Here is a 26961-nt window from a genome sequence, read left to right on the forward strand (position 1 = left end):
ATCTAGAACCCGAACTACCACTAGCAGACCGTCGAACTGGTGTAGTATGCAGTGGAACAGTCTTGGTACTGATAAGCTGGAAAGAACCGAGGTTACGAACAGTGGTAGTAGTTAGTGACATGGTCCGACCATGCTGGCCAGCACCAGAAGTAGTTGTAGTAGTGGTCGTAGTGGTAGTAGTCCTAGTAGAGGGGATATTTCTAACTGAAGGAGAATTGGAGAAACCCATTGACGGGGATCGGGTAGGTCTACCAACACCACTAGCACCACCGGCATAATTATACCCAGATATATTTTGGGTTAGCGAAGTGGATCGTCCAATGGCATTGGCAGCAGGAAGACTGTCGTTAGTCAAGGAATGTCTTCGCAGAGCAGTTGCAGCAGCAGCAGACGATAGTTTTGCAGTTGATCCATTAGGAGATGCCAATCCACCAACATTAGCAGCAGCAGCCAGAGCAGCAGGACTTGGCAGATGTCTATTTGGAGGTAAATCCTCGACTCCAGTATAGGCGGTGAGCGAATAAGTTCGATCCGACCTTTTTCTAGAAAATAGCGGCATGGCGAAGACTAGTAAATTAGATGCTGTTGGAAAAGCAGGTGTAAAAATTAAGTGCGACTATGATATCGCAGCGATTTTAAACAAGAAGAAAGATGAATGGACCAATAAATAGCGAGCAGAACAGTATTGACAGCTGGTACTCTCTAATTTCGATAGCTGATATATCTGATGCTCTAAGATAGATTAGTGATAACTGATACTCTAAGACCCAGTATTGCTACCTGATACTCCAAGACCAGTATATTGATAGCTGATACTCCAAGACCAGTATATTGATAGCTGATAGTCTAAGACCCAAATACTCGAAAATTAGTTGTCTGATACTTGAGACCCGATATCTGAAAAGTCAAAACTACTCAATCGCTAGATGTCAGATGCCAGAGTCCAGAAACCAAATGAAATGCTGAAGCTGGGGTGTTATATTAAACTGCCGGTCGAATCGTCACTCAGTCGGTCGGTTAATCGGCTGATGCAGTTGCTGTGTCGAAACCCACAACACCAAACCAAACTTCGCAAACAACGCAAGAAAACACAGGGTTCTATCTCTTTTTTACTGAGCACTTCTTCTACTTCTTCTCAATTGACAGCAGAATACCAAACTACCGGTCAAGTAACGCGAACAAAGACGACGAGACAAGACACTCGTCACCAAACCAAACCAAAACAAAAACTGTGATCAAATGGTGTGGTATGTGCACACTCAAGAGATAGCACGCGCACTTATAATTTTGCCGGAAAATAGAGTTTGAGGCTGGTTGTGACTTGGAACAGCCGTGAACACAATATCACAAGTACAGGAATGTCGCAAGCAGAAAACAACTGGCTTTTGCCTTTCCACAGTCAGTAAGTCAGTCAGTAGCAGCAACAGCAGTAGCAGCAGCAGCAGCAGCAGCAGGAAACAATCGAACCGAGACGGGGTCCTTTCTTTAGAACCTGGAAAAGAAAAACAAAAAAGCGAAAAAATCACAACAAAATCTTTACAATGGCAATGACAATTGCAAAATGGACGCGTGAGCACAACCAAAAATAAAAAAAGTCAGTACCGATTTGTTCGTGTTTTTCTTGTACTAGTGAAAATAAACTATGTCGGGTCAAGTCAAGTGAGACAGATGAACAAGAGCGTGCAACTGCAAGTGCACCTGCACCTGCTGCGACCGACCGCCGACCGATCGATGTCCTCTCCAGCGCCAGCCAGCTGCTCCAGCAGCAGAATCACCACCAGCGGCAGCAGCCCCGGCAGCAGCAGCACGTCCCGGGCGTGAGATGTATGTAGGGTTGTGCGTGAGATTACGATTGCGGTTGTGGGTTAGACCCCGGTGTGGGCGGCTGCCCCAGCCCCAGCCAGCCATCCAGCATCCAGCGGCACGCAGCAACCGCCCTGCACATCCCTCCCCTGGCTCTTTCCTCCCAACCACCACCCCCGGCACGCAGCTCACCACCGCCGGAATGTGACCCTCCGGGAGGGGGTCTGCCTCCGGCGGCTGGGGCTCCGCCCCAGACCCTGGTTGTGCTCCGCTTCGCGGAGCGGCTGGGACCACCTCGGCCGGGTGGGGTGGGGGTGTGCCTCCGGCGGCTGGGGCTCCGCCCCAGACCCTGGTTGTGGTCCGCTTCGCGGACCGGCAGGGACCGTCGACGCCCGACTCGAGCGAAGCGAGAGGAGCCGCGGGGTCTGGGGCGCAGCCCCAGCCGCCGGAGGCACACCCCGACCCCCCAGTGCACCACCCCTGAGCAGAAGCTGCTAGAACCGGCCGGCGGCCGGACATGTGCGCGCAGCGCCGCTAAGTCCGGTATATGCGCGCGCCACCCGGTGAGTGGCGGTTTGTCCCACAATTTTTCAGCCCTATCGGGGAGTGTTATATATAAGCAGGCTCGGAGCACGTTCCTGACTATCACCAGCATCTTTCAGAAACCAAGTGCAAATTACACACTTGAATTCGTTGATTTTTTGATTTGTTAATTGATTCATTGGTTGATTTATCGATTGACTGTTTCGTTGCTGATTTTAATAGTCCATTCACAATGCCAAGATCGTCCTCTCGTAGAAGTGGCCCCGCTCCATCTCGGTCTGCTCCTAGCAGATCCGCTCATACCATGTCGGCCCCTGTGTCGAGACAGGCTCCTCCACCACCTCCTCCAGCTGCTGCTGCCCATCATCCTCCTGCTCAGACCGGCCAGGCCCCTGGTTTGTTTGCCCAAATGGCCAGCACTGCTGCTGGTGTCGCAGTTGGTTCGGCTGTAGGCCACACTCTGGCCAACGGTGTTTCCAGCATCTTCGGCGGCGGTTCGTCTGTTGCTGCTGTTCCCGAGCAAGCTGCTCCTTTACAAGCACAATCCCAATACCAGCAAGAAAACGCTGCCCGTCCCTGTGACATCGACGCCCGCAACTTCACCAAATGTCTCGACGACAACGGCGGCAACATGCAAATCTGCGACTGGTATCTCCAACAGCTCAAGGCCTGTCAAGAGGCTGCCAGAAACTACTAAACTCTCTATTCTCTTTTGTAAATAATCTCTAATACACTTTAGCATTACTTTTGGGGCCTGTGTGCCTCCGGCGGCTGGGGCTGCGCCCCAGACCCCGTGGCTCCTCTCGCTTCGCTCGAGTCGGGCGAGGGGGGTCCCAGGCACTTCGTGGGTCCCTCACGGGCCCGTCAACTGAGTCCGGGAGCTCGCGAAGCGAGCACAACCAGGGTCTGGGGCGGAGCCCCAGCCGCCGGAGGCAGTGCCACGGTCGGTAAAGGAGCAGGGGAGAAGAATTAGGGGGTGTTATTAAGAGAGAAGCGACAAATACAAGCAAAAAAAACACGAGTCAACAGTGGAAGGAGAATATTTTAGGTGGTGCGGACAGCACGTCACGCTCCACGGCTGTAGAAGAAGAGGTTGGTGGTGGGATGAGAGGAGAAGAGAGAAGAGATCTATGAAATGACACATTTGCTGGACTTCTCTTCTTCATGAGTTCCCTTGGCTTTGGCACTGAGAGCGCATCGGGCAGCCTCGGTGAACGCTTCGTTGACGCCGCGGTTGCGTTTGGCCGAACACTCGAGGTAACGGAGTGCGCCGACCTGTTTAGCCACTGCCAGTCCCTCGTCGTAGGTGATCATGCGTTTTCTGGGGTCGTCGCCGCCAGCAGCACCACCATTAGCCTCGGCAGACTCTTCAGTGTTTCGCAGGTCGCACTTGAGTGCTACCAGCACCAGCTTGACTCCCTCACAATGGTCGACAATTTCTGAAACCCACTTGGTTTGGGCGTTTTCCAGCGAGTCTCTCGAGTCTACTGAGAAACAGAGCATGATTGTATGGGTGTCTGAGTAACTGAGAGACCGTAGTCTGTCAAACTCTTCCTGACCAGCAGTATCCCACAGCGACAGTTGCATGGCCTGACCGTCGACAAAAATATCGTGAACATAGTTCTCAAAAACTGTTGGTTCATACACTTGAGGAAAGTATCCTCGTGTGAATACGTTCAACAACGACGTCTTACCACACGCACCATCGCCGAGAATGACGATTTTACGGGCTATGGGTTTGGACGCTCCACCACAAAGAGGCATTTTGTATCTGTCGAAACAAAAAAAGTTCTGAAGTCAAAAATGGGTTCTAGTCACAACAATACCAAAACAGAATAACACAAAACAGTAAACTGAACTTTTCTTCTGTCTACGCTTATGCGATTATTTCACGTCGATTACTCAGGTCGATTATCTGAAGTCGAGTATTCGATTGATTATTTCACGTCGAGTCTTCGTGCTATTAAAAACTTATCAGTTGGATGATCTAATCTAATCTGATCTGATAATAACAACAGTTGAAAGTGTCAAGTCGGTGGAGCACGTCGATCTAATAGAATCGTATCTGAAGAATGAGAAATATCTGGTAAAACGAGTCACAGTTTCTCCTTTCTAAGTTCTAAGACGGGATTTGCTTGCCAGTGTCCAGTAACTAGCACAATTATATCGAGACAGCTCTTATTAATATGCAGCAGCAGTAGTCAGCGACCAGTCAATAATCAAGAGACAACAATTTAAGTAATCAATCAATCGATCACTAATAAACAATCAATCCAGAGTCGACAGCCAGAAAGTCAAAAATCAGATTCACAATCAGATTCGTTCTTCTAACAACAATCAAACTACTACTACAGCTTCTGTTAGTACTTAGTCCTCCTCCTCCTCCTCTCCATCGTGAACCAACCAACCCCCGCCAGCCAGCTTGAAATCCGCGTGACCATCTCCCTGCGTCTCACATCGAACTATCACAACCAAATAAACACCAGCAAATGGAACATCAGAACACAGTCCACTCGTCAACCCACACATGCCACAACCCCCCTCCTCTCTCCCTCCCCCTCTCTTGCTCGACAAATCATGCCACAACCTCTCCACACCCCGTCTTCTCACTCCTTCAACACCATTCAAAAACCCCAACCACACCACACTCACCTTGTGACCTACTCGTTAAATATCACGTCTATCTCCTCACCGCTGTACTACCTGTCGTGAAATATATATAAATATATATGTACCTTGGCTTCAGCTACTCTAAACGGGTTTGTTTACTAAAAGGGGCAGATCAGTCTAGGAAACCAACCCTTACCCACACTGATACGGTGGGCTCTGCCTCCGGCGGCTGGGGCTGCGCCCCAGACCCCGTGGCTCCTCTCGCTTCGCTCGAGTCGTTCCGTCGACGGTCCCAGCTGCTCCGCGAAGCGGAGCACAACCAGGGTCTGGGGCGGAGCCCCAGCCGCCGGAGGCAGACTGGCGCCGCGGCGCGTGGGGCGGGTGTGCCTCCGGCAGCTGGGCTGGTATGCTTGTAACGGGGTATGATGAAGTTTGACCTTCTGGTGTCGGGGCCACAAAGGAGCACATCTTTTGAGACCAAGTTCTTTGTTTTTAGTACCGAAGAGAGAGTATAATGAATTTAAATTTAAAAGCGTAGCAAGCTCGGAAGAGTGTTTTCAATGGGGTAAATGAAAAGATCGACATTTTTATATCCGGGATTACTTACACACCTCACCACATCCACCCCTCCGAACCCGTGAAAAAAAGCCACAACCCGTCTCTCCTCACCGCAATCCAACTCCAATCGGCTCCAGAATCCATAACTCCTGCGAAGCAGGAGCAACCAGGGTCTGGGGCGGAGCCCCAGCCGCCGGAGGCAGATCCCACGCCGCGTAGAGTGCGGCGTGGTGATTCAGGGGGAAAAGAGGTGCAAGTGAGGGAGATGGTTGGAGAGTATGAACGATGGCTGGTGCCGGGAGAGCGCGACTGGCGAGTTTTGTGCTGGCAGATGGCGCGAGGGTGGGGAGGAGGAGGACGACGATGAGGGCGAGCAGGTGGTGGTTGGACCGGGATCGGGCCGGGTATAGCGGGAATAGCGGGGTTGGAGGTACTCATTATGAAGTGCTGGGAGTGGCCCGGACAGCCACGGACAGACAGATTAAGAAACGGTTTTTCGAGTTGTCGAAAAAGTATCATCCCGACAAGACTCGGACTCTACAGGAAGAAGACAAAGTGCATAGCAACCGCAAGTTTCAGAAGATCAAAGAAGCTTATGATACTTTGTCGAATAAGGCATTGCGTACCAGTTACGACCATTCTCTTGGATCCGGGTCAGCAGGCTCGTCAGGGTCTAATCCATATTATAATACAGGACCTGGCGACGCAAGAAGACCCTCATCAGGCCAAACTCATGTCCGGCGACGCAAAGTGTATAATTACGACCGGCCATACGCCAACCCCCAAGATCCTAATTCCGGCCGGACCTCGTCCTCGTCATCCTCGTCGTCACACCCGGACCACCCACTAAACCCGGGCTTCCACCGGACCGGATCAAACCACGACGTACCGCATTTCGACTTCGACAAGCATTTCAAACAACAGCAGGGCTACGAACAGCACCGGCTCAAACGAGTCCAGGAACGGGCCGCGGAAATCCACTCTCACCACACCCGCCTCGAACACTTCGACCCGCGTCGGTCCACCAAACTGTCTCTCTCCGCTATCGGCACGCTCTCAGCAGTCGCTGGCGCTGTGGCCCTCTTTGCATATTTCCACTAACTCCGGCGACGGGCTCGGGGGGTCTGCCTCCGGCGGCTGGGGCTCCGCCCCAGACCCTGGTTGCTCCTCTCGCTTCGCTCGAGTCGGGCGTGGGGGTGCCTGTCCGGCTGGGGTTGGCGGCGTTACTGGAGATCCAGGCGCCCGACTCGAGCGAAGCGAGAGGAGCAACCAGGGTCTGGGGCGGAGCCCCAGCCGCCGGAGGCACACCCCGTCCCCCAGGAGGTTATAGACTATACACTATTTATTTTCTACTCGACAGTAAAACCTAGAAACCAGTGAGAGTGGGTGATTAGGCGGCGAAGGTGAAAGAGACACCGAGCTTGTGAGCAGACTCGTTGAGACGCTGGGTGTCGATGGACAGACCGAGGCCGAGGGTGACGCCGGGCTTGAGGGATTGCGAGTACGAGAGAGCGGCAATTCCTTGCGAGTTGATCTTGGCCTTGGCGAAAGCCGACTCGTCGAGCTTGTGCTTGGCACCGACTTCGAGTCCGACGTTGGATCCGGCCTTAGAGTCCCAGGTGGCCTTGGCTCCGGCCTCGGTGAAGGCGTTGACACGGTGGTAGTACGAGGCAGAGAAAACGCTCAAGTTGTTGGTGGCAGTAACGGCAGCAGTGTACAAAGGAGCAGTGTATCCAGTGGCAGCAGAGTACTTAGTAATCTTACCGTCAAGGATATCGTAACCGATCTCGGCTCCAGCAAGGAATCCGTCGTGGCCAATAGTAGCATCACCAGTGAAGGTAGGTCCCTTCAACAAATCGAAAAAGGCACGAGCGTGGAAAGCAGGTTGACGGAAGTAGATACCCAAACGAGCGTTCTTGGCACCAGAAGCAGGCAAGAAAGAAGTGACAAGCTCTCCCTTAAGACCGGGAGTGAAAGCCTCGTCGAGCTCGATCTTGGTGTCAAGAACATTGGCAGTGGTCCAGCCTTGAGTCAAGGTCAAACCAGTGGCCTTGTCAGTGTACTTGGACTCCAAAGTACCAGCAATAGATCCGTCCTTTTGGTTGGATTTACCCTTGACTGTGAAGTTGACGCCGTTAGGAGCCTTAGTCTTGATCTCCAAATTGGCATTGGCCAAGTGGTAGAAGTCTCTCGACAAAAGGTCGTTGGCGGGCTTGGCGATATCGGTGAAAGCAGGAACAGACATTGTTTCTTTTCTCACTGTTAGTTCTCTGACGGTGTCTCAGGTGGGGGGGGAAGGGTCTGCCTCCGGCAGCTGGGGCTCTGCCCCAGACCCCGTGGCTCCTCGAGCTTCGCTCGAGGAGATTGCGTGGGGATTGGTTTCTGTGAATAATACGATATTGAACCTCAGGAGATGAAGAGGAAATTGAGAATGAACGACAGAAACAGACAGAAACAGACAGAAACAGACAGAAACAAGAATTTAGATCTGAAAGGCAGAAAGACTGACCCCTGACATAGACACACTGACAGGCAGACTGACTGACGGGGTCACAGCACCGAATAACCGGTAAACAAAAGTCTGTAATCCAGTAACTCAATCTCTGAATAACTGGCTCAACAACTCAAAACTCAAAAACTCAAAAACTCAATTGCTGAACAATTTAATAGCTGAATAGTTGGTTGATGAACTGAATTGACTGACAGCTGCCCAACTGAGAGCACCAGTCACAGAAAAAACAACTGCAGCATGACTGCCAGAAACGAGCCAAAATTCAGAAAACATTTCTCTTCCAAAAACTTATAACTGCTCTTTCCACTGTCATTCAACTCTCATTTCATCTGCCATTTCATCTGCCATTGCAACATTCGATTGTCAGTCGATGGCAATTGGGTCCGCATCACGACCTCGGTCACACTCAAAACTGGGGTTGGAACTCTTCCAAACCGTTCCCCACGAAACAGAGTTTCCTGAGTTTTTAGATTTCAATTGACCGTCAATTGCAATTCCCATTGTTCAACCCCGTTATTTATCCACTTTCTAGCCCATTCTTATCCTATTTTACTTACAGAATTCGGTTTCTGATGTGTTACTCGAGGTGGTAGACAGGAAGAACAAATGGGAAAAACGTCTGTGGTTCGTGCATTTTGTGCACAACAGAACAGGTGATCAAGGGCCACACTGTGCACAAATCACGGGGCCGCTGCATGTGCCATCGTCGTTTTTTTCGTGCCTCATTCGTCGTCCATTACCGCCGCTGTCTCTTTTCTCGCGTATTCTTCTCGTCTGTTGGGGATTACCTGTCCAATCAGATCGCTGTCATGTGGTTCTCCCCCTGCTCATCTCCCGGCCCTAACCTAACCTCGCTCGCCATTCAACGGTCGATGGAGTTCGTTTCTCATCCGCGCCGTCGCCAAGGGGGTGTGCCTCCGGCGGCTGGGGCTCTGCCCCAGACCCCGTGGCTCCTCTCGCTTCGCTCGAGTCGTTGCGTATGGTGGTCCGACCACGTTAGAAACTGCCTTCACCCCAAACCCGACTCGAGCGAAGCGAGAGGAGCCACGGGGTCTGGGGCAGAGCCCCAGCCGCCGGAGGCAGACCGGCTAGACTAGTAAGATGCCATCTACCATATTCGAGTTCTTTTAGTATGTTACGGAACATTCGAATCAAAGAGTTGAAAGAAGATAGGGGGGATCTGATGAGAGACAGTGGATAACAGATGTAGGAGTGGATGGAAGATGGAAGAGTTGATACCTGTGTTCTGCGGGTATGAGAAGAAATCAGTTGACTCAGTGAATTAGCCCTATCAGCCCTTTTTAAGGTGAATGGTGAAATAACGGAAATCAACGTTCGGTTTGTTTGGTTGTTCGCTGATTTTGTTTATTTAATTCGTTATTTTTCTATTCTGTTGTTTATTGTCTTGTATGGGCATATCAGCAGCAACATGTGTCAACGGTGCTAGCTTTTTACATCAATATTCCATTTTTGCTCTCGAGCCTGTATACTCATTAAAGACCAATCAGGAATGGACCTAATGTGGTCTTTTTTTAGTTCTGATATATAATTGATATTTTGAGTATTATAATTATATTTTTCTGAGGAAGAACGTTACCTCTCAGTACGTGAAGCATATGTTGGCAATATTTATGTTATATGGCCAAATCGGGGTGTTTTTTTCTCGAGATACTCACGTACCCTTCCTTCACACGACCTTCGACGGACCCAGCTGCTCCGCTTCGCGGATCACAACCAGGGTCTGGGGCGGAGCCCCAGCCGCCAGAGGCAGACCCCTCCACCTTCCGAGTACTATAGAGGAATATTCAGGGGTAGCCCCTTATAGCGATATTATCCCACTATAGTCATCATTTCTAAACTAATGCCGACAATAGAGGCAGCATCCAGCATACATCGTTATCTGGCTCACGACTTCACGAGGATATATATCTGAAATAATGAGCACAGAAACAACGAAAAAACCGAAATGCCGCGAGCAAGTGCTTGCTGAGAGATGGTCCATAGTGTCATATGTGTTGTTCTTTCTGGCCACCGTCTTTGCTAGCGGTTTCGATGGACCACGTGAACTAGATGACGAAGATATAATTAGATTCTGGAACTGGATTGTGATAGCGGAAATAGTTCGTCCAGTCTCGATCTTCGTCTATCTTTATATGTGTACTCGTGCTGGAAAATACAGGCATGAAATGCGAGTGTTTCGTGGTGCTCTCTTGGCCCGTGCATTTAATGTGGTCTTGATCATATTTTTTATGACCAATTTTTGGACTACTGATATTATTGTCCGACCAGTGGCTTCTGTCATGGGGCGGGACTTGAAATACTTCATCTACACTTTATGGGGTGGGGTTGCAGCATATTTTGTTGTTGATTCGGTTCGTTTATACAAGAGACGGACCTACTCGATCGATAGCCATGAACCTTTATTAGATGGCAACGGTGAAATTGAGATGCTTCAGAGACAAAAGAACTTGGCTCCTGTTACACGGCGGGGTCAAATTGCCCTTTTCGGAATTTTGGCTTCGTTTCTCCCTATATTCATTTTCCCGAGAAACGTTTTCGCTCTGTACTGTTTCCTATTGTTCCCTCCGGCCTTCACTCTTTTGGCCATGTGTGGACACAGATTCATGGAAGCGTTCAAGTGTACTTATAGAAGGGCACTTATAGTAAGGGTTACTTATCTTAGTATTGATCTGGTGCTTAGCGTATGTTCGGGCGCAGCTGCAGTGTATTTCTGGGCTCATCTAGTAAACCAGAAGACTTCGACAGATGCTGTTATGTACAAGTCGTTTGGAGTCTTCTTTTCTCTTTTAAGTGCCGAGTCAGTGGTCGCTGCACTTATAATTGCTTGCGAACTCCACAAATTCCGCCGCAATAAGGTTGCTTTTGAAGCTCTTCAGGAAGAAATCGCGGCTGAAATTGAAGCTATGAAACTTGCTGGCACCAGCAAGGAACTTGAAAACTTGAGTGCCGATGGTCCTTCTGCTCAGCGAGTACCTCTACTCTGCGAATTTGAGATTTGAGTCTCATAACCACTATCTATGATATTTATATTTATTACTTTTTTTTCTTTATTTAATAGATTTATTGTGTCGAACAACAGTAGACGGCTCCGGCGGCTGGGACTGCGCCCCAGACCCCCCGGCTCCTGCTTCGCAGGAGACATCTGGGACCGTCGAGGGAGCGAGCAGCAGTCTCATCCGCCGACAGGCGCAATCAACAGTGAAAACCACGACTCCCGACGCCCCGACTCGGGCGAAGCGAGAGGAGCCACGAGGTCTGGGGCAGAGCCCCAGCCGCCGAAGGCAGACCGGCAAGACTAGTAAGATGTCATCTGCCATATTCGAGTTCTTTTGGTACGTTACGGAACATTCGAGTCAAAATAGTTGAAGGAAGATAGGGGTAACCTGACTAGAGACAGTGGATAACAGATGTAGGAGTGGATGGAAGATGGAAGAGTTGATACCTGTGTTCTGTGGGTATGAGAAGAAATCAGTTGACTCAGTGAGTTTGCCCGATCTACCCTTTTTGAGGTAAGAGCTGAAATGACTATGTAATTGATACTTTGAGTTTATAATTACATTTTTCACAGGCAGAACGTTACCTTTAGGTATGTGAATTAGCATATTTTGGCAATATTTTTGTTATATGGCCAAGTCGGGGAGTTTTTCTCGAGACACTTAAGTACCCTACCCTCACCCCTCACACGACCTTCGACGGTCCCAGCTGCTCCGCTTCGCGGAGCACAACCAAGGTCTGGGGCGGAGCCCCAGCCGCCGGAGGCAGACCCCTCCACCTTCCGAGTACTATAGAGGAATATTCAGGGGTAGCCCCTTATAGTGATATTATCCCCCTATAGTCATCATTTCTAAACTAATAGCGACAATAGAGGCAGCGTACAGCATCCATCGTTATCTGGCTCACGACTTCACGAGGATATATATCTGAAACAATGAGCACAGAAACAACAAAAAAACCGAAATGCCGCGATCAAGTGCTTGCTGAGAGATGGTCCATAGTATCATATGTGTTTTACATTGTGGCCACCGTCTTTCTTAGCGGTTTCAATGGACCAGGTGAACTAGATGACGAAGATATAGTTAGATTCTGGAACTGGATTGTGATAGCGGAAATAGTTCGTCCAGTCTCGATCTTCGTCTATCTTTATATGTGTACTCGTGCTGGAAAATATAGGCCAGAAATGCGAGCGTTTCGTGTTGCTCTCTGGACCCGTGCATTTAATGTGGTCTTGATCATACTCTTTACAACCAATTTTGGGACTACTGAGATTATTGTCCGACCAGTGGCTTCTGTCATGAGACAGGACTTGAAATACTTCATCTACACTTTATGGGGCGGGGTTGCAGCATATTTTGTTGTTGATGTGGTTCGTTTATACAAGAGACGGACCTACTCGATCGATAGCAATGAACCTTTATTAGATGGCAGCGGTGAAATTGAGATGACTCAAAGACAAAAGAACTTGGCTCCTGTTCGACTGCGGGCTCAAATTGCCCTTTTAGTAATTTTGGCTTCGTTTTTCCCTATATTCATTTTCCGGAAAAACTTTTTCGCTCTGTACTGTTTCCTATTGTTCCCTCCGGCCTACACTGTTCTGGTTATGTGTGGATACAGATCCATGGAAGCGTTCAAGTGTACTTATAGAAAGGCACTAATAGGAGGAGTTGTTTATCTTAGTATTGTTCTGGTGCTTAGCGTATGTTCGGGTACAGCTTCAGTGTATTTCTGGGCTCATCTAGTAAACCAGAAGACTTCGACAGATGCTGTTATGTATAAGTCGTTTGGTGTCTTCTGTTCTCTTTTTACTGCCGAGTCAGTGGTCGCTGCACTTATACTTGCTTGCGAACTCCACAAATTCCGCCGCAATAAGGTTGCTTTTGAAGCTCTTCAGGAAGAAATCGCGGCTGAGATTGAAGCTATGAAACTTGCTGGCACCAGCAAGGAACTTGAAAACTTAACTGCCGATGGTCCTTCTGCCCAGCGAGTACCTCTACTCTGCGAACTTGAGGTTTGAGTCTCTTAACCACTATATATGATTTTATTACTTTTTTTTCTTTATTTAATAGGATTTCTTGTGTCGAACAACAGCAGACGGCTCCTGCTTCGCAGGAGATTTATGGGACCGTCGAGGTAGCGGGGCGGCAGTCACATCCGCCAACAGGCGCCATCAACAGTGAAAACGACGACTCCCGACGCCCCGACTCGAGCGAAGCGAGAGGAGCCACGGAGTCTGGGGTAGAGCCCCAGCGAGCCCCAGCAGCCGAAGGCAGACCGGCAAGACTAGTAAGATGTCATCTGCCATATTGGAGTTCTTTTGGTACGTTACGGAACATTCGAGTCAAAAGAGTTGAAAGAAGATAGGGGTAACCTGATTAGAGACAGTGGATAACAGATGTAGGAGTGGATGGAATATGGAAGAGTTGATACCTGTGTTCTGTGGGTATGAGAAGAAATCAGTTGACTCAGTGAGTTTGCCCGATCTACCCTTTTTGAGGTAAGAGCTGAAATGACTATGTAACTGATACTTTGAGTTTATAATTACATTTTTCACAGGCAGAACGTTACCTATAGGTATGTGAATTAGCATATGTTGGCAATATTTTTGTTATATGGCCAAGTCGGGGAGTTATTTTCGAGAGACTTAAGTACCCTACCCTCACCCCTCACACGACCTTCGACTGTCCCAGATGCTCCGGTTCGCGGAGCACAACCAGGGTCTGGGGCGGAGCCCCAGCCGCCGGAGGCAGACCCCACCACCCTCTGAGTACTATAGAGGAATATTCAGGGGTAGAGGGGTGCAGATCGATCTGCAGAGTGGACTTATCAGAAGGCTTTTGCAGGTGAACAGACCAGAGATAGACAGCGATGGCGACCGTGACTGAGACCACTGGAAGGGTCCGGACGTTCGAAGTTTGGGATTGGACAATGATCACTTGCTTATTTACTGTCTTTGGGCACGTTATCACTTCACGGCCGGTTTGGCGGAACCGCAGTGCAGTAAGCGAAAGTGAGATGATGGCTTGCAGCAACGGGTCTACAATCAAAACAAACAGTACATCGACTTTAAAGTTAAAAAGGAACAGCGACTGGTAGAAAATAGACGTAAACTTGAACTTGAGCAAGGTGGAAGGCGTAGACTCGACACTGTAGTTATGAACAAACGGAGACGAGAGGATAGTGACGAAAGTAATAAAGATCAGTACTTTTATATTAACTATGGTTCACCTACAGAACAACAAAGAATCGTTAGTATGACAACACAACAGAAGAAATGAGGAATAATAGCTTTAAATAAACTGAACACCTTCATTATTAAAATAAATCTGATGGAAGGTGTTTATAGACCTTCCAAGAATAAGCTCTACGCGAATAATAGTGACGAATCATGAACAGATGACAATGTCATCAGGGCACTCGAAGTTAAGACCGCGAAAAACCCACCGATCAGCAGTAAACTACAGAGAATAGATATATTACTAATCACTACGAAACGTTGCTTCCAATAACCATATTGCTATCTGGAATGGTTAAGAACAGTGTCATCAATGGAGGACTGTTGACGCTGGATCATGGTCTAAGCATTGAATCACCTACCCTATAAACATAATATTGAATAGCTTGATAACCAACTCCTACAGAAGTACGGCCATTTTCTCTTTCCAATTGGATAGAGGAAAAGAAATTAGTAACAATTTCTCTGACAAGAATAATTATCTGAGACTCAAAAGAGAAGTCAGTTGAACTCTAATCGAAGTCGGCCCGCCGACCTTATCGACCACAGCTGCACCTCTTATATCGTCCCGATATAGTCATCAATTTCTACACTAATGCCGACAATAGAGGCAGCATCCATCGTTATCTCGCTCACGACTTCACGAGGATATATATCTGAACAACAATGAGCACAGAAACAACGAAAAAGCCGAAATGCCGCGAGCAAGTGCTTGCTGAGAGATGGTCTATAGTATCATATGTGTTTTTCATTGTCGCTACCGTCTTTGCTGGCCATTTCGATGGACCAGGTGAACTAGATGACGAAGATAAAATTAGATTCTGGAACTGGATTGTGATAGCGGAAATAGTTCGTCCAGTCTCGATCTTCTTCTATCTTTATATGAGTACTCGTGCTGAAAAATACAGCCCAGCAATGCGAGTGTTTCGTGGTGCTCTCTTGTCCCGTGCATTTAATGTGGTCTTGATCATACTCTTTATAACCAATTTTGGGACTACTGAGATTATTGTCCGACCAGTGGCTTCTGTCATGAGACAGGACTTGAAATACTTCATCTACACTTTATGGGGCGGGGTTGCAGCATATTTTGTTGTTGATGCGGTTCGTTTATACAAGAGACGGACCTACTCGGTCGATAGCAATGAACCTTTATTAGATGGCAGAGGTGAAATTGAGTTGACTCAAAGACAAAAGAACTTGGCTCCTCTTACACGGCGGGCTCAAATTGCCCTTTTCGGAATTTTGGCTTCGTTTCTCCCTTTGCTCATTTTCCGGAATAACTTTTTCGCTCTGTACTGTCTCCTATTGTTCCCTCCGGCCCATACTGTTTTGGCCATGTGTGGATACAGATCCATGGAAGCGTTCAAGTGTACTTATAGAAAGGCACTTATAATAAGGGTTACTTATCTTGGTACTAATCTGGTGCTTAGCGTATGTTCGGGTGTAGCTGCAGTGTGCTTCTGGGCTTATCTAGGAAACCAGAAGACTTCGACAGATGCTGTTATGTATAAGTCATTTGGAGTCTTCTGCTCTCTTTTTTGTGCCGAGTCAGTGGTCGCTGCACTTATACTTGCTTGCGAACTCCACAAATTCCGCCGCAATAAGGTTGCTTTTGAAGCTCTTCAGGAAGAAATCGCGGCTGAAATTGAAGCTATGAAACTTGCTGGCACTAGCAAGGATCTTGAAAACTTGAGTGCCGATGGTCCTTCTGCTCAGCGAGTACCTCTACTCTGCGAAATTGAGGTTTGAGTCTCTTAACTACTATCTATGATATTTATTACTTTTTTTTCTTTTATTTAATAGGATTTCTTGTGTCGAACAACAGCAGACGCCTCCGGCGGCAGGGACTGTGCCCCAGACCCCCCACGTCCTGCTTCGCAGGAAAGTTCCGGGATCGTCGAGGGAGCGAGCAGCAGTCTCATCCGCCAACAGGCGCAATCACCAGTGAAAACCACGACTCGCGACGCCCCGACTCGAGCGAAGCGAGAGGAGCCACGGGGTCTGGGGCACAGCCCCAGCCGCCGGAGGCAGACCCCACGACGGCCATTCTGGTCTATACTTCAAATAATAATATCAACTCGCGGAGATAGTATTTCCCGAAAGTGACTTACGAAACGGCTCGAGCGAAGCGAGAGGAGCCACGGGGTCTGGGGCAGAGCCCCAGCCGCCGAAGGCAGACCGGCTAGACTAGTAAGATGTCGTCTGCCATATTCGAGTTCTTTTGGTATGTTACGGAATATTCGAGTCAAAAGAGTTGAAAGAAGATAGGGGGGGGGGTGATGAGAGACAGTGGATAACAGATGTAGGAGTGGATGGAAGATGGAACAGTTGATACCTTTGTTCTGTGGGTATGAGAAGAAATCAGTTGACTCAGTGAATTAGCCCTATCAGCCCTATCAGCCCTTTTTAAGGTGAAAGGTGAAATGACGGAAATCAACGTTCGGCTTGTTTGCTTGTTTGTTTGTTCGCAGGTTTTATTTATTTAATTCGTTATTTTTGTATTCTGTTATTTATTGTCTTGTATGGGCATATAGCAGCAACATGTGTCAACGGTGCTGGCTTTTTACATCAATATTCCATTTTTGCTCTCGAGCTTGTATACTCATTAAAGACCAATCAGGAATAGACAAATTGTGGTCTTTTTGGTTCTGATATGTAATTGATATTTGAGTATTATTATTATATTTTTCACACTGAGACCCCACCACCCCCTGAGTACTATAGAGGAATATTCAGGGGTAGTGGGGTGCAGATCGATCTGTAGAGTGGACTTATCAGAATGCATTTGCAGGTGAACAGACCAGAGATAGACAGCGATGATGACCGTGACTGAGACCACTGGAAGGGTCCGGACGTCGAAGTTTGGGATTGGACGATGAGCACTTGCTTATTGACTGTCTTTGGGCATGTTCACAGTGCACGGCCGGTTTGGTGGAACCGCAGAAAACGATAGTGATGTGGTGGACTGGTTTTGGCTGCCTATCGCGTCCAGGAGCGGTCTTTTCTTTATTCATACAATCACGAATTTTGAGAGTTCTGACTACTCTGGGGAGTGGATGTATCCGTTACGGCTGTTTGCTGTTGTGTCGGCCGTCATGATGCTTCCCATATATATGCCCTATCCGTCTGCAATTGGCGACATGGTGTCTTCTAAAACGCCATCTAGCTTGGTTCATTTCATAACTCTACTCTGGGCCACTACAGAGACGTGTTTTGTTTTTGTCTCATTCAGGTGTCTGAAAACCCTTCACGTTCACCTCACCAGACTGGTTCTTCTCCATCCAATCTCGATACGATAGACCGCAATTGGCTGGCGGTCCAGATCCCGTCTGTTTGTTGGCATCTTTTATGTTCAATTACTCCATATATTGTTCCGGACTTTAGTGCGTTTTCAGCAGTTTGTCTGCTGCTGGTGCTATACTCGGTCACAGGTGTTTTCATCAATGGACACCGGTCCGTGACCGTGAACAACTGTAGCTACGATCAAGGCGAGACTAGTGACGAATCATAAACAGATGCCAATGTCATTAGGGCACTCGAAGTTAAGACCGCGAAAAACCCACCGATCAGCAGTAAACTACAGAGAACAGATATATTACTAATCACTACGAAACGTTGCTTCCAATAACCATATTGCTATTTGGAATGGTTAAGAACAGTGACATCAATGGAGGACTGTTGACGCTGGATCATGGTCTAAGCACAGAATCACCTACCCTATAAACGTAATATTGAATGGCATCATAACCAACCGCTACAGAAGTACGGCCATTTCCTCTTTCCAATTGGATAGGAAAAAGAAATTAGTAACAATTTCTCTGACAAGAATAATTATCTGAGACTCAAAAGAGAAGTCAGTTGAACTCTAATCGAAGTCGGCCCGCCGACCCTATCGACCACGGCTGCGCCTCTTATATTGTCCCGATATAGTCACTAATGCCGACAACACAGGTAGCATCCATCGTTATCTGGTTCACGACTTCACGAGGATATATATATGAAGAACAATGAGCACAGAAACAACGAAAGAACCGAAATGCCGCGAGCAAGTGCTTGCTGAGAGATGGTCCATAATATCATATGCGTTTTTCATTGTGGCTACCGTCTTTGCTGGCCGTTTCGATGGACCAGATGAACTAGATGACGAAGATAAAATTAGATTCTGGAACTGGATTGTGATAGCGGAAATAGTTCGTCCAGTCTCGATCTTCTTCTATCTTTATATGTATACTCGTGCTGGAAAGTACAGGCCAGGAATGCGAGCGTTTCGTATTGCTCTCTTGGCCCGTGCATTAAATGTGTTCTTGATCATATTTTTTACAACCAATTTTGGGACTACTGAGATTATTGTCCGACCAGTGGCTTCTGTCATGAGACAGGACTTGAAATACTTGATCTACACTTTATGGGGCGGGGTTGCAGCATATTTTGTTGTTGATGCGGTTCGTTTATACAAGAGACGGACCTACTCGATCGATAGCAATGAACCTTTATTAGATGGCAACGGTGAAATTGAGATGACTCAAAGACAAAAGAGCTTGGCTTCTGTTACACGGCGGGCTGAAATTGCCCTTTTAGTAATTGTGGCTTCGTTTCTTCCTATGCTCACTTTCCGGAAAAACGTTTTCGCTCTGTGCTGTTTCCTATTGTTCCCTCCGGCCCTCACTGTTTTGGCCATGTGTGGATACAGATCCATGGAAGCGTTCAAGTGTACTTATGGAAACGCGATTATAACGAGGGTTACTTATCTTAGTATTAATCTGGTGCTTAGCGTATGTTCGGGTACAGCTTCAGTGTATTTCTGGGCTCATCTAGTAAACCAGAAGACTTCGACAGATGCTGTTATGTATAAGTCGTTTGGTGTCCTCTGTTCTCTTTTTAGTGCCGAGTCAGTGGTCGCTGTACTTATACTTGCTTGCGAACTCCATCAATTCCGCCGCAATAAGGTTGCTTTTGAGGCTCTTCAGGAAGAAATCGCGGCTGAAATTGAAGCTGTGAAACTTGCTGCCACTAGCAAGGATCTTGAAAACTTGAGTGCCGATGGTACTTCTGCTCAGCGAGTACCTCTAATCTGCGAAATTGAGGCTTGAGCCTCTTAAACACTATCTATTATATTTATTACTTTTTTTTCTTTATTTAATAGGATTTCTTGTGTGGAACAACAGTATACGGCTCCGGCGGCTGGGACTGCGCCCCAAACCCCCCGGCTCCTGCTTCGCAGGAGAGTTCCGGGATCGTCGAAGGAGCGGTGCAGCAGTCTCATCCGCCAACAGGCGCAATCAGTAGTGAAAACCACGACTCCCGACGCCCCGACTCGAGCGAAGCGAGAGGAGCCACGGGGTTTGGGGCAGAGCCCCAGCCGCCGGAGGCAGACCGGTAAGACTAGTAAGATGCCATCTGCCATATTCGAGTTCTTTTAGTATGTTACGGAACATTCGAGTCAAAAGAGTTGAAAGAAGATAGGGGGAATCTGATTAGAGACAGTGGATAACAGATGTAGGAGTGGATGGAATATGGAAGAGTTGATACCTGTGTTCTGTGGATATTAGAAGAAATCAGTCGACTCTGTGAATTAGCCCTATCAAACCTTTTTGAGGTGAAAGGTGAAATAACGGAAATCGACATTCGGCTTGTTTGCTTGTTTGTTTGTTCGCAGGTGTTGTTTATTTAATTTGTTATTTTCTATTATTTATTGTCTTGTATGGGCATATTGTGTCAACGGTGCTGGCCCTTTTTCATCAATATTTCATTTTGCTCTCAAAATACTCAAGTACCCTACCCTCACACGACCTTCGACGGTCCCAGCTGCTCCGCTTCGCGGAGCACAACCAGGGTCTGGGGCGGAGCCCCAGCCGCCGGAGGCAGACCCCACCCCCCCTGAGTACTATAGAGGAATATTCAGGGGTAGAGGGGTGCAGATCGATCTGCAGAGTGGACTTATCAGAATGCATTTGCAGGTGAACGGACCAGAGACAGACAGCGATGATGACCGTGACTGAGACCACTGGAAGGGTCCGGACGTCGAAGTTTGGGATTGGACGATGAGCACTTGCTTATTTACTGTCTTTGGGCACGTTATCAGTACACGGCCGGTTTGGTGGAACCGCGGAAAGCGAAAGTGAGGTGGTGGGCTTGCAGCAACGGGTCTATAATCAAAACAAACAGTGCATCGACTCTAGAGTTAAAAGGAACAGAGACTGGTAGAAAATAGACGTAAAGTTGAACTTGAGCAAGGTGGAAGGCGTAGACTCGACACTGTAGTTACGAACAAACGGAGACGAGAGGATAGTGACGAAAGTAATTAAAATCAGTACTTTTAGATTAACTCAGGTTGACCTACAGAACAACAAAGAATCGTTAGTACGACAACAGAAGAAATGAAAATAATAGCTTTAAATAAACTGAACACCTTCATTATTAAAATATATTTGATGGAAGGTGTTTATAGACCTTCCAAGAATAAGCTCTACAAACAGTGACGAATCATGAACAGATGACAATGTCATCAGGGCACTCGAAGTTAAGATCGCGAAAAACCCACCGATCAGCAGTAAACTACAGAGAACAGATATATACTAATCACTACGGAACGTTGCTTCCAATAACCATATTGCTACCTGGAATGGTTAAGAACAGTGTCATCAATGGAGGACTGTTGACGCTGGATCATTATAAACATAATTTTAATTAGCTTGATAACCAACTGCTACAGAAGTAAGGCCTTTCCTCTTTCCAATTGGATAGAGGAAAAAGAAATCAGTAACAATTTCTCTGACAAGAATAATTATCTGAGACTCAAAAGAAAATTCAGTTGAACTCTAAGCGAAGTCGGTGTAAGGTCGAAGGGAAGCTATGTCTGACATTCGGCCCGCCGATCCTATTGACCACAGCTGCACCTCTTATAGTGATATTATCCCCTATTGTTATCGTTTCTCCACTAATGCCGAAATAGAGGCAGCATGCATCGTTATCTGGCTCACGACTTCACGAGGATATATATCTGTAGAACAATGAGCACAGAAACAACGAAAGTACCGAAATGCCGCGAGCTAGTGCTTGCTGAGAGATGGTCCATAGTATCATATGTGTTTTCCTTTGTGGCCACCGTCTTTCTTAACCGTTTCGATGGACCAGGTGAACTAGATGACGAAGATAAAATTAGATTCTGGAACTGGATTGTGATAGCGGAAATAGTTCGTCCAGTCTCGATCTTGGTCCATCTTTATGTGAGTTCTCGTGCTGCAAAATACAGGCCAGAAATGCGAGTGTTTCGTGGTGCTCTCTTGGCCCGTGCAATGGATGTGTTCATGATCATATTGTTTACAACCAATTTTGAGACTACTGAGATTATTGTCCGACCAGTGGCTTCTGTCATGAGGCAGGACTTGAAATACTTCATCTACACTTTATGGGGCGAGGTTGCAGCATATTTTGTTGTTGATGCGGTTCTATTTTTTACAACCAATTTTGGGACTACTGAGATTATTGTTATGAGGCAGGACTTGAAATACTTCATCTACACTTTATGGGGCGAGGTTGCAGCGTATTTTGTTGTTGATGCGGTTCGTTTATACAACAGACGGACCTACTCGATCGATAGCAATGAACCTTTATTAGATGGCAAAGGTGAAATTGAGTTGACTCAAAGACAAAAGAACTTGGCTCCTCTCAGACGGCGGGCTCAAATGGTCCATTTAGGAGCTTTGGCTTCGTTCCTCCCTATGCTCATTTTCCGGAACAACGTTTTTGCTGTGTACTGTCTCCTATTGCTCCCTCCGGCCCATACTGTTTTGGCCATGTGTGGATACAGATCTATGGAAGCGTTCAAGTGTACTTATAGAAACGCGCTTAAAACAAGGGTTACTTATCTTAGTATTGATCTAGTGCTTAGCGTATGTTCGGGTTCAGCTGCAGTGTTTTTCTTGTCTCATCTAGTAAACCAGAAGATTTCGACAGATGCTGTTATGTTTTTTAAGTCGTTTGGAGTCTTCTGCTCTCTTTTTTGTGCCGAGTCAGTGGTCGCTTTACTTATAACTGCTTGCGAACTCCACAAATTCCGCTGCAATAAGGTTGTTTTTGAAGCTCTTCAGGAAAAAATCGCGGCTGAAATTGAAGCTATGAAACTTGCTGCCCCTAGCAAGGATCTTGAAAACTCGAGTGCCGTTGCTAGTTCTGCTCAGCGAGTACCTCTAATCTTTGAAATAGAGGCTAGAGCCTCTTAACCACTTCTATGATATTTATTACTTTTTTTTTTATTTATTTAATAGATTTATTGTGTCGAACAACTGTAGACGGCTCCGGCGGCTGGGACTGCGCGCCAGACCCCCCGGCTCCTGCTTCGCAGGAGACTTCTGGGACCGTCGAGGGAGCGGGGCAGCAGTCTCATCCGCCAACAGGCGCAATCAACAGTGAAACCACGACTCCCGGCGCCCCGACTCGAGCGAAGCGAGAGGAGCCACGGGGTCTGGGGCGGAGCCCCAGCCGCCGGAGGCAGACCGGTAAGACTAGTAAGATGTTATCTGCCATATTCGAGTTCTTTTAGTATGTTACGGAACATTCGAGTCAAAAGAGTTGAAAGAAGATAGGGGGAATCTGATTAGAGACAGTGGATAACAGATGTAAGAGTGGATGGAAGATGGAACAGTTGATACCTTTGTTCTGTGGGTATGAGAAGAAATCTGTTGACTCAGCGAATTAGCCCTATCAGCCTTTTTAAGGTGAAAGGTGAAATGACGGAAATCAACGTTCGGTTTGTTTGGTTGTTCGCTGATTTTGTTTATTTAATTCGTTATTTTTCTATTCTGTTGTTTATTGTCTTGCATGGGCATATAGCAGCAACATGTGTCAACAGTGCTGGCCTTTTTTCATCAATATTTCATTTTGCTTTCAAAATACTCAAGTACTCTACCTTCACACAACCTTCGATGGTCCCAGCTGCTCCGCTTCGCGGAGCACAACCAGGGTCTGGGTCGGAGCCCCAGCCGCCGGAGGCAGACCCCACCACCCCCTGAGTACTATAGAGGAATATTCAGGGGTAGAGGAGTGCAGATCGATCTGCAGAGTGGACTTATCAGTATGCATTTGCAGATGAACAGACCAGAGATTGACAGCGACCGTTACTGAGACCACTGGAAGGGTCCGGACGTCGAAGTTTGGGATTGGACGATGAGCACTTGCATATTTACTGTCATTGGACATGGTCACAGTGCACGGCCGGTTTGGCGGAACTGCAGAAAACGATAGTGAGGTCGTGGACTGGTTTTGGCTGCATATCGTGCTCTCAGAAACAGCTCATCCAGGAGCGGCCTTTTTCTTTATTCATACAATCACGCATTTTGAAAGTTCTGGCTACTCTGGGGAGTAGATGTATCTGCTACGGCTGTTTGCTGCTGTGTCGGCCGTCATGATGATTCCCATATATATGCCCTATCCGTCTGCAATTGGCGACATGGTGTCTTCTAAATACCATCTAGCTTGATTCATTTCTGTCTGCTTTGGGCCGCTACAGAGACGTGTTTTGTTTTTGTCTCATTCAGGTATCTGAAATCCCTCTATATTCACCTCACCAGACTGGTTCTTCTCCATCCAGTCTCGATACGATAGACCGCAATTGCCTGGGTCCAAATTTCCCCTCTGTTTGTTGGCATCTTTTATGTTCAATTACTCCATATATGTTCCGGACCCCAGTGCATTTTTAGCAGTTTGTCTGCTGCTGGTGCTATACTCGGTCACAGGTGTTTTCATGAATGGATACCGGTCTGTGACCGTGAATAACTGTAGCTACGATCAAGGCGAGACTAGTGACGAATCATAAACAGATGACAATGTCATTACTCGAATTTAAGACCGCGAAAAACCCACCGATCAGCAGTAAACTACAGAGAACTATTACTAATCACCACGAAGGGCTGCTTCTAATAACCATATTTCTATCTGGAATGGTTAAGAATAGTGTCATCAATGGAGGACTGTTGACGCTAGATCATTATAAACATAATTTCAATTAGCTTGATAACCAACTGCTACAGAAGTATGATCATTTCCTCTTTTCAATTGGATAGAGGAAAAAGAAATCAGAAAAGTCAGCTGAACTCTAATCGAAGTCGGCCCGCCGACCTTATCGACCACAGCTGCACGTCTTATAGTGATATTATCCCCTATTGTTATCGTTTCTCCACTAATGCCGAAATAGAGGCAGCATGCATCGTTATCTGGCTCACGACTTCACGAGGATATATATCTGTAGAACAATGAGCACAGAAACAACGAAAGTACCGAAATGCCGCGAGCAAGTGCTTGCTGAGATATGGTACATAGTATCACATATGTTTTTCTTTGTGGCCACCGTCTTTCTTAGCGGTTTCAATGGACCAGGTGAACTAGATGACGAAGATAAAATTAGATTCTGGAACTGGATTGTGATAGCGGAAATAGTTCGCCCAGTCTCGATCTTCGTCCATATTTATATGAATACTCGTGTTGAAAAATACAGTCCAGAAATGCGAGTGTTTCGTGGTGCTCTCTTGGCCCGTGCAATGGATGTGGTCATGATCATATGGTTTACAACCACTTTTGGGACTACTGAGATTATTGTCCGACCAGTGGCTTCTGTCATGAGGCAGGACTTGAAATACTTCATCTACACTTTATGGGGCGGGGTTGCAGCATATTTTGTTGTTGATGTGGTTCTATTTTTTACAACCAATTTTGGGACTACTGAGATTATTGTCATGAGGCAGGACTTGAAATACTTCATCTACACTTTATGGGGCGGAGTTGCAGCATATTTTGTTGTTGATGCGATTCGTTTATACAAGAGATGGACCTACTGGATCGATAGCAATGAACCTTTATTAGATGGCAACGGTGAAATTGAGATGACTCAAAGACGAAAGAACTTGGCTCCTCTTAGACGGCGGGCTCAAATTGTCCTTTTAGGAGTGTTGGACTCGTTTCTCCCTACTATGCTCAATGAACCTTTATTATATGGCAGAGGTGAAATTAAGTTGACTCAAAGACAAAAGAACTTGGCTCCTCTTAGACGGCGGGCTCGAATTGTCCGTTTAGTAGTTTTGGCTTCGTATCTCCCTATATTCATTTTCAACAACTTTTTCGCTCTGTACTGTTTCCTATTGTTCCCTCCGGCCTACACTGTTCTGGTCATGTGTGGATACAGATCCATTGAAGCGTTCAAGTATACTTATAGAAAGGCACTTATACTAAGGGTTGTTTATCTTAGTTTTGATCTGGTGTTTAGCGTATGTTCGGGTACAGCTGCAGTGTATTTCTTGTCTCATCTAGTAAACCAGAAGACTTCGACAGATGCTGTTATGTATAAGTCGTTTGGAGTCTTCTGCTCTCTTTTTTGTGCCGAGTCAGTGGTCGCTGCACTTATAATTGCTTGCGAACTCCACAAATTCCGCCGCAATAAGGTTGCTTTTGAAGCTCTTCAGGAAGAAATCGCGGCTGAAATTGAAGCTATGAAACTTGCTGGCACCAGCAAGGAACTTGAAAACTTGAGTGCCGATGGTCCTTCTGCTCAGCGAGTACCTCTACTCTGCGAAAATTGAGGCTAGAGCCTCTTAACCAATATCTATTTATTACTTTTTTTTCTTTATTTAATAGATTTCTTATGTCGAACAACAGTATACGCCTCCGGTGGCTGGGACTGCGCCCCAGACCCCCCGGCTCCTGCTTCGCAGGAGACTTCTGGGAGCGTCGAGGGAGCGGAGCAGCAGTCTCATCCGCCAACAGGCGCAATCAACAGTGAAAACCACGACTCTGACGCCCCGACTCGAGCGAAGCGAGAGGAGCCACGGGGTCTGGGGCGGAGCCCCAGCCGCCGGAGGCAGACCGGTAAGACTAGTAAGATGTTATCTGCCATATTCGAGTTCTTTTGGTATGTTACGGAACATTCGAGTCAAAAGAGTTGAAAGAAGATAGGGGGGATCTGATTAGAGACAGTGGATAACAGATGTAGGAGTGGATGGAAGATGGAAGAGTTGATACCTTTGTTCTGTGGGTATGAGAAGAAATCAGTTGACTCAGTGAATTAGCCCTATCAGCCCTTTTTGAGGTAAGAGATGAAATCAACGTTCGGCTTGTTTGCTTGTTTGTTTGTTCGCAGGTTTTGTTTATTTAATTTGTTATTTTCTGTTATTTATTGTCTTGTATGGGCATATGGTGTCAACGGTGCTGGCCCTTTTTCATCAATATTTCATTTTGCTCTCAAAAAATACTCAAGTACCCTATCCTCACACGGCCTTCGATGGTCCCAGCTGGTCCGCGAAGCGGAGCACAACCAGGGTCCGGGGCGGAGCCCCAGCCGCCGGAGGCAGACCCAACCACCCCCTGAGTACTATAGAGGAATATTCAGGGGTAGAGGGGTGCAGATCGATCTGCAGAGTGGACTTATCAGAATGCATTTGCAGATGAACAGACCAGAGATAGACCGCGATGGCGACCGTGACTTGAGACCACTGAAAGGGTCCGGACGTCGAAGTTTGGGATTGGACGATGAGCACTTGCTTATTTACTGTCTTTGGGCACGTTATCAGTACACGGCCGGTTTGGCGGAACCGCAGTGCAGTAAGCGAAAGTGAGGTGATGGCTTGCAGCAACGGGTCTATAATCAAAACAAACAGTACATCGACTTTAAAGTTAAAAAGGAACAGCGACTGGTAGA

At 47.2% G+C, this 26961-nt stretch overlaps 4 protein-coding genes across 4 annotated transcripts; 2 read left to right on the top strand and 2 right to left on the bottom strand.

Moving 5' to 3' along the window:
* Positions 1–2578: 2578 nt before the first annotated feature.
* On the top strand, positions 2579–3043 carry MIX17 (Mix17p; the record flags this gene model as incomplete). The annotated part of the gene is made up of 1 exon (XM_018878372.1): positions 2579–3043. One exon carries the CDS (start codon positions 2579–2581, stop codon positions 3041–3043), a length of 465 nt encoding a protein of 154 aa, XP_018735683.1.
* Positions 3044–3474: 431 nt separating this feature from the next.
* RHO3 (Rho family GTPase RHO3) lies at positions 3475–4110 on the bottom strand (the record flags this gene model as incomplete). The annotated part of the gene is made up of 1 exon (XM_018878373.1): positions 3475–4110. The coding sequence occupies one exon, from the start codon at positions 4108–4110 to the stop codon at positions 3475–3477; it is 636 nt and encodes a 211-aa protein (XP_018735684.1).
* Positions 4111–5877: 1767 nt separating this feature from the next.
* On the top strand, positions 5878–6615 carry HLJ1 (Chaperone protein dnaJ; the record flags this gene model as incomplete). The annotated part of the gene is made up of 1 exon (XM_018878375.1): positions 5878–6615. The coding sequence occupies one exon, from the start codon at positions 5878–5880 to the stop codon at positions 6613–6615; it is 738 nt and encodes a 245-aa protein (XP_018735685.1).
* Positions 6616–6904: 289 nt separating this feature from the next.
* POR1 (porin POR1) lies at positions 6905–7759 on the bottom strand (the record flags this gene model as incomplete). The annotated part of the gene is made up of 1 exon (XM_018878376.1): positions 6905–7759. The coding sequence occupies one exon, from the start codon at positions 7757–7759 to the stop codon at positions 6905–6907; it is 855 nt and encodes a 284-aa protein (XP_018735686.1).
* Between the last annotated feature and the right edge of the window lie 19202 nt (positions 7760–26961).

This window comes from Sugiyamaella lignohabitans, chromosome A (genome assembly GCF_001640025.1).
Source record: "Sugiyamaella lignohabitans strain CBS 10342 chromosome A, complete sequence".
In the NCBI taxonomy this organism is placed as follows: Eukaryota; Fungi; Ascomycota; class Dipodascomycetes; order Dipodascales; family Trichomonascaceae; genus Sugiyamaella; species Sugiyamaella lignohabitans.